This window comes from Stegodyphus dumicola, chromosome 4 (assembly GCF_044657685.1).
Source record: "Stegodyphus dumicola isolate Sdum_Otavi_A_Nest chromosome 4, ASM4465768v1".
Taxonomy (NCBI): Eukaryota; Metazoa; Arthropoda; class Arachnida; order Araneae; family Eresidae; genus Stegodyphus; species Stegodyphus dumicola.
This window is the reverse complement of record NC_140771.1, coordinates 130,505,746-130,514,472: the sequence shown is the minus strand read 5'-3', so window position 1 is coordinate 130,514,472 and position 8,727 is coordinate 130,505,746. Positions and strand designations below refer to the sequence as shown.

General features: G+C 33.1%; 1 protein-coding gene across 1 annotated transcript in view; it reads right to left on the bottom strand.

Moving 5' to 3' along the window:
- Nucleotides 1–624: 624 nt before the first annotated feature.
- Nucleotides 625–8,727, bottom strand: part of LOC118205474 (metallo-beta-lactamase domain-containing protein 1) — a 175,916-nt gene continuing 167,813 nt past the window's right edge. The window contains exon 4 of the mRNA XM_085815448.1: nt 625–2,995. Coding sequence (XP_085671574.1) covers nt 2,772–2,995 — 224 coding nt within the window. The 3' untranslated portion in view covers nt 625–2,771. The remainder of the gene's footprint in view (nt 2,996–8,727) is intronic.

The window sequence follows — 8,727 nt, the reverse complement described above, 5'->3', positions numbered from 1 at the left end:
TTAAAATTATATTACATTTTTCAAAATTTTTTCATTGATATCTAAATTATCATTCCGATTTTTTTTGCGGTACTTATCAATATATATACGACAGGTTAAATACTTAAAAAATTTAAATACATATTTTTATTTTTCTTTATAATTGTATACTTCAATTTTTGTTAAAAAAATTAATACACGGTTTTCAAAAATTGCCGAGATATTTATTGCCACATATGTTTTAATGTTAAATAATTATATCCTATAAAATTTATTTTAAAGGATTTGAATTCAAGTTATATTTTAATTCTTTTAAACGTTGGTATTATGTTTTTAATTAGATATTCAATTTAAGTAATACAGGGTTCATAGCCATATTTTAGTTAAAAAAATAAGCACCTATAAGCACTTTTCAAGCACATTTTAAGAAAAAAATAAGCACCTGTATAATTACATTATACACAACTGCATAACCTTAAAAATTAGACTTGTAATTTAAAATATGAGAAATGCAGTATTTATTAAGAGAGAATAAGCATTACCTCAACCATGGAAAATAATTACTTTTTTTAAAATTTTAAATAAAAGTTCAATTTACAGAACTAGTTTACAATGAGAAAAAATAAAAAACTATGCAGAACTATAAACTATATCACAAGATTTAATGATGAAATTTCAGTTCAAAATACAGAAAATAAATAATAATAAGGCATATTTATTGTATTCGCTTGGAACTTAATAATAAATACAATTTATTTTTCTACTCATATTGATATTTAAATAATTTAAATCTAAATTCTGAACATTTTCTAAATTTTCATTGTATATCAGTTTTCCCTAAACAGATATTGCAAGCAAAGTAATTTAAGTAAAAAAGAGGAACATCTCTGAAATCAGAAGACAGAAATTTGCTTCATGCAGTCATCCTTTAACAGTAAAAGCTTAACTAACACGCATACTTGGAAATTGGCGAATATTCGGACAGTCGATCGTAACTTGAAAAAGAGGAGCGGAAGGAGGGGTAGACAGTTGCCGCTCTTTAAATTTTTCCGCTAAATAAATGCTTTTGACATTTCGATATGTGCATCATATAAAAATAAATTAATGGAACTGAAAAATATTCTGCTTAGCAAGCACAGTGAAACCCTTTTAAGTGCTTATAAACAAATCTTGGACAGAACATAAAAATCAATTATCTCTGCAAAATATCGCGAACGTTATTGCGCAATATGTGTGCTGTAATTCTTCCCTACGTGATATTACGCAATCGGAATCAACAGCTGCCGGTATTGGGAGAATAGAACTGGTGTGTTTTTCATTCTAATTTTCAACAGGCGGCGTTAAATTTCCGGAATAGAATCATTTTTCGCTTGGGTTGGTAGATCGCAGAACTTTTAGTCCTATTCAATCCAGATTAGAAAATGACAAAAAAAAAAAAAAAAAAAAAAAAAAAAAGGTCCATTGCTTGTTTTGCAGCGAACTGTAACAGTTTCAATATTCGAGATTTTGCGGAGAAAGGGGAGAACCTCCCAATTTTCGTACTGTATAATGTATTGGCCAAAAAAAATGAAATTATTTTGACTATTCGATTACTTTCCCTTTATTTAACCCATTCCGAATATTATTCCTTAGAAAGCTAATCTGTGTCAAAACACAACGATATTTGGAAGTTTACGATACTTCAGCAGTTAATGCAATTATGTTATTATAAACATTCATACATATGCTCATAATATAAGCATAATGATCATAATAAACACGAATATGAACTAACAAAGCGGAAGGAAAATGCAAATTATTAAGATCTTGATAGAAATTCAAACGTGTGTAGTATTTGGGTGGAAGTAAAAGAATGCTGAATGTACCGGAACTTTCTACTGCTTTCGTAATTCTTTGACCAATAGAACGACGGGCACCTGGCTGTATTCTTCGTGAATACCAAAGGTTATGTTAATGCAAAAAAAGGGGGAAAAGCTATTTCCGGGCCGGGAGTATGATTCACCATCTGACATTTCATATTAGGAAGAAAAGTTGTTTATTTAGTTTCGGCTTTGGTACGGGGAAAAATAGCGCGTTCATTAAAAAAAAGCACAAAAAGAAAAAAATAAGCACTAAAAACAAAAAAAAAATAAGGGCTTTAAAGAAAAAGTAAGCACCTATAAGGGCCTTTATATTTTATTTTCAAATATAAGGACTTATAAGCACTTATAAAGAACGCTACGAACCCTGTAATATTTTAATCCAATTAAACATTCGCACAATGTTTTTATAGCGGTGTTTTTATTCTATTTCTTTGCTATATGAAAGTAATAATAACTTTTAGCATTTTATACTCATAGTAAATGTGTTTATTTACATTTGCCTGCCATTTTAAAAAGCAACATTTTCAAAATACGTAAAAACAGCGTTTTTCATGATGGCTGACGATTGTAAAAAGCGCGCCAAGAATTGCGCCAATGTAAATCGCCAAAAATCCGTGCAACCGTCTACCAAAGTAGCACCATGGCTTCAAACAAATTTGTTTTTGTTTTATTCTTTATGACTGTACAGAATTTAAAGTATAAGCAAAAATATACTGAATAAAATATAGTTCTAAGCACAATACAATAAATGACTTCAGCAGTTAGAATTTTTCTTCCAGTTCATAGTCAATTTTTTATTAGTAAAATGGAAGAGCTTTGTAACATTTGTGTATTAAATTTCTTATAAACTACAGGCGAATCTATTTATGTCCAAAAAATTCTCATAAATTGCATATGACAAGTATTGTTTCTTATAAGCAAACATGATGATTATTTTTTACAGTCATTGTTTTTATTTATTTTTTCCAATTTTGTATGGTAATCTCTTAGTTCTTTCGTTACTGTGAATCCTGGTCCATGCCCAGGAATTATGAAATCAGCAACCTGAAGAATTTTCTCTCTGTTTGCATACTGAAGTTCAGGATTCTCACTGCCAGCAACAGTTTTCCATAAATTCGGATTTTCAATATCTTCTTCACGTTCAAATAAATCACCTATTAAAAAGATTAAAATATAATGATTGAGTAACATTAAATATTTTCTAAAAACTGAAGTTTTACATTTTGAAAGAATCCTAAAATTGTAATTAATGCCTTTTTATTGTACTCTTTTTTTAAAAGGTAATTAAATACTGAGAATTAATGCTACACAGCTTTTAATTTTTTATTCAGTATTTTATAATTCGTTTATTCAAGAGTTATTTTAATTGTCTCTTATCTAGTTCATTTCTAAGCAAAATTTGAAGAGATCAGTCAAAAGAAATTCATGTGCATAATTTTTAAAACAAAGATTTCTAATACGAGCAAAAGATGGTCTAATTTATATGTATGTGAATCCTTTCATAGTTAATTCCACTTTTTGTAATCATACAGTGGAAGAAGATATATTAACAATATTTAATTGTTCTGTGCAATATTTAAAATTTCCAACCATTTGTTATAATAAACCAGGGCTTCGAACTGTAATTTTTTCTTTCCTATCCAACTAATATATATATATTTGTATTGTTCTTACAACTTTACTTATAATATATATATATATATATATAAATTGTAGTAAGCTCGCCAAAAAGTCACCAGGAGCTGTGGCTCCAAGAAAAAGTTCAACACGGTATTTTTTAAATAAATAATGACATTGAAGGGTGAAAAATTAGGCTACACGCGAAATAGAATGTATAATATAAAACACAGTAAAATACTAATCGTTGGAAACAGGTTAATGGTAAAAAATACAGTAAAATACATATCGATGTGATAAGTGAAAAGTTAAAACATATAAAAAACCGATCGATGGAACAAGTTAAAACAAATAAAAACATATGAAAAAACATATGAAAAAATATAAAAAATTATAAAAATTATAAAGCGGAAAATGATAAATTAGCTTAAACGACGTCCAACCTGGCTTTTCAAGGGAAATTTCTGGCTAAACGTCGAACCAAGCTAACTCCATTACGCGTTTCGCCGAAACAGACAATTGAAACTTTTGTGTTACGAAATTTTTTTTATAATTAGATGAAGTGTCCTAAAAATTTTTTTAGTCTCAATTCTCTATTCCAATTTCCCGACGCGTCCGCACAAAATGACACATTAAGGTGTAAAAATGTAAATGCAACTCCGAAGTACAGCAATAATTAAAATAAAAATAAATAGCGGTCTGCTATTAGTCAAAATATACAAAAACGTACGGGCTGGACCTGCAAGCTTAAAGAATTAAACCTTTATAAATTTTAGAAATCTGAAATTAAATTTAAAAGAAAACAAACACAGTGGGTCTTGCTAAGACCAAGAAAATTTTTTTTGTAAAAGAAACATAAAAAACAGACCTGTGGCTATGCAGTCCTCTTGATGGTGAAGCAAAGCTGAAAAGGGATTGTAATTCCCCTCTGTGTCCTTTAACGCTCTCCCACTCGTCGTGTGACGTAAGGGGGGGAAACAATGTCACTGGGCAACAGCCAATGTGATAAGACTGTCCGTTGGCGTGAATTCGTCCCCTAGAGCTAAAATCCGCCAAAAATAACGGTTTTCGGTTCAGTTCCGAATGCATAATCTTATGTATCTTCTTCTTTGTACTAAAAATATTGCTGCGTGCGTAGGGGATCATAATAGACTAAATGCACAAGTCCGATAAAAAGTTAATAAAAGTTATTCTAATCACAAGAAATATAACAAAACGCTGGATTGCTCCTCAAAGATATTCGTACAATACCATAATATCAAGCAAAATAAGCAGCAGCTATACGTTAAACTACTAAAATGTTAAATAGAACGCAATCCAAAGTGCAGAGAAACCTAATGCGATCAACAAAATTACAGCAGATAAGTAAACAACTCACTAAACAACTGAGCTGTGATGCTCCCTCTCTGGCCCTTTACAGCTTTTTAAATCGGCCGCGCGAGATAGTTCTAGAATGTCGGGAAAGCAAAAAGAATAGAATTATGGATATAGTCAACACAGTAGTCAACCACATTCATTCAAATTAAATACAAATTACCGAGATAAACCTCTACTCAATGTTAAATGCACGCGTTCCTGCATTTTTACCCCTCTGGGCAGCTTTTTTACCACTAAAAAAATATGCAACTAAATACGAAATTCGTAACACTGGCCCCTCCGAAGAACCGCATGTCCCGGGCAGTACAATCCCTGGATAGGAAGCCACACTTACAACTAAAGCATCAACGCAATAATACACATTACAATACAATAACAAACAACACAAACAGTAATTGCAATAAGTAACATAAAACAAATCAAATACAAAATCAATAAATGAGTGCACAAATTTTACACATTTAGAAACAAAAAGGACCATGATCTTATACTATTTACATTATATACACTACTAGGGCCATAGTAAGGAGCTAACCTGTTGTAATGATTGACTTTAGGCTTAGAGTTCGATGACCTACAGATCCGAACTACGATATTGTTCAGCCTGTTTAGGACCGTGTACGAACCATCCCAAGGTGGCTTTAACGCCACTGTGAGAGCTCCCGACATAAGGGTTAACCTAAAGGGATTGTAGCTCCCACAGCGAAAAAGGATGTACAATTCTAGCTGCCGCCACAGCCCAACAGACCAACGGCATTTTTTAAAATCACAATCAAAGAAAAAAGTTTACAGATACATTGCAAGATTGAGTTTAGACGAACTACTATGTGCAGTGTATACAATCATACTGAAATGGATAGATGCAATTATAAAATCAATGATAATTAAAACATTATCGCTGGATTAAACTACTAACATAAGCTAAAAATAAAACATTAGAAGAAAAATACGTACAAAACTTAACTAAGAATAACATACATCGCTATATATCTGCAGTACTGGAGTAAACTAACATTAAGAGTGAATTTTGAGAAGCATGAATGTAGCGTTTTGGCAACAGATGGCGCTGACCGTTGCACCTGTTTTCTGACGTCAGAATAACAGGTTGCGAGGATTCTCGCCGAGCTGAAAATGAAATTTTCTGCCAAAGAGAGTTGACGCTAATGACCCGGGTAACCACAGCAACACCGCATTAGGATTTAAATAACCCAACTCCTTAAGCTAAGAACACCATCTGGAGTACTTTAGGATGGAAAAAGACTTCATAAGTGGTATATAGGCTTTTTTTCAAAGCAGAAAGGATATACAGTGGATGGACAAAAATATGGAAATACCTTGTGAAATGCATGTTTGAAAAGAAAGATTGATTTTAATGAAATATGTAGGTGGCGCTGGCGTTTTTGACTACTGACGCCACCTATACAACTTCGTAAATGTGCTTAACAGTTCAGTTGTTGTCGGAGTACTGTTATGTGAGGTTGACATTGCATTATGTCAGAGTTAACAGACTTCGAACGTAGGCAAATTGTTGGAGCACGTATGGTAGGTGCTTCCGTAAGCAAGGTAGCCGAGGTGTTTAGTGTTTCAAGAGGTACTGTATCGAAGATTTATTCCGCATATTTGAAAAGTGGAAAAACATCATCTGCTAAATCACAGCGCGGACGAAAGTGTGTCCTGAGTGATCGTGACAGACGATCATTAAGGGCAATTGTGGCGAAAAATAAGAAGACCACAGCTGCAAAAGTTACTGCTGAAATGAATGTTGTGTTACCGAACCCTGTGAGTACCAAAACAATTAGAAGAGAGCTTCATAAATAGGGAATTGCTGACCGTGCTGCAATTGAGAAGCCACTCATCAGTGATGCTAATGCCCGTAACAGGAAAAGGTGGTGTTTAAGTCATAAAGCCTGGACTATAGAGTAATATGGTCTGACGAGTCTTCTTTCACATTGTTTCCCACTTCTGGCCGAGTTTACGTCTGGAGAACGCCATCTCAAGCCTATAATACAGACTGCTTGTTGCCAAGAGTGAAACATGGCGGGGGTTCTGTTATGGTTTGGGCAGCCATATCGTGGTTCTCTGCTAGCCCCATGATAACTGTGTCAGGGCACATGACTGCCAAGACTTATGTGAACATTTTGGCCGATCAAGGTCATACCATGGTACAAACTTTGTTCCCCGATGGCGATGGTGTCTTCGAAGACGACAAAGCCCCTGTTCACACAGCTCACATTGTGCAGGACTGGTTTTTCTGAGCACGAGGATGAGTTGTCCCATCTCCCCTGGCCACCACAGTCACCAGACCTGAGTATTATCGAACCTTTGTGGTCTACATTGGAACGGAAAGTGCGTTCTCGTTATCCACCGCCAACATCGTTATCTGAACTTGCCACCGTTTTTCAGGAAGAATGGTATAATATTCCCTTGGCAACATACAGGAACTGTATTTATCCATTCCGAGAAGACTGCAAGCTGTTTTGGATGCCAACAGGTTTTCTACACCATATTAAGCAAAGAAACATGTTTTTTTTGAAGGTGTTTCCATTTTTTTGTCCAACCCCTGTACATTCAGTGATCGTCTTTCACTTGTGCAATGTTAAGCGCTGTAATGAATTAATACTTTCTATTCGTTCATTGCCTTCTGTAGATTTAGTAAATTTCATTTCCAATATTTAAAAACGCTGATTCGCTTTTCGATAAGATTATAAACTCTAGGATAACAATTATTAATAATCAAAGCTATCTTTCTTTCTCCCCCCTTTTTTGTCCTTGTGTTGCATTGGTACTATTTTTATTCTTGTCTTATTTAGGAATTCTGATTTGCCTATTCTGCAACGGACATTATAAAATTTTTACCAGATTAAAAAGCATAGTAGGAGCTGTAAAATAAAAATATAACTCAATCGTTTTATAGCCAAATTTTTTGTGTGATAACTTAAGACGACCACCTCTTAAAATGACCAGTCTTTCTGAAAATATACATAAAGCATTGCTTTTAATCAATCGTCTTCATAGAAAACCAAATCTTTTAGACATGTTGAAGATTGTCTTACAAAAGCTATAATCTATTCTGTAAATTTCTTCAATTTAAATGATATTCGGCATAGCTAGAACATTTGGCACCCGGGGCGGACTCTGAGTGTGTCCGCCTAGGCAGTCTTTGAATTTGTCTCTCCTCTTGGTATAAGCAAATGACTGAATGTAAAACCGACAAAGAGAAAAATATATTAAAAATCTATTTTTAATTCTGAAAAAAAAAATTAATTCCATCATTTTAAAATTTAAAAACAGACAAATATTTGTTTGCAAAGCCACCTATGACAGAGTACTATGCTGATAGTACAGAACTATTTCTTAAATACAAAATTAATCATTTGTAGCTCTAAAATGACTTTTATTTAAAAAAACTCTTATCACAACTAGAAACACAATTGTGAAAAAAATTCTCAGCAGTAAAAAATTACATTATCTGAAGAACTGTGTTTTAGAACAAATAGTAAAACGTCAATAGGGCCCACCTTTTCATATTCCCGTTTCGCTTTCTTTAGTAATAATAACGGAAATAAAACTTTGAAACACTTCTCTCTAACTAAGGGAATACCTCCTTATTAACCTTTTGATAGTCCTCAACCGAGCTCAGCTTATATTCCAGTTACGCACTGCAGTGGGCGCAAACAAACGCAGCTCCAATTACAAATTTACGTTTGACAGATATCGCTCGTATTTGGAAAGAAAAAATTGCTTAATCTCGATACCCCCTGTAAGTTTAATGCACCGAGATATCAATTTAATTGATATTCGTAATTTTCAAGTTTTGAATGAATAAAAATGGTATAAGACTGCGTAGCTGTGAAAATCTCGCGGTGATTCCTTTGGATACTAATCTACAGAA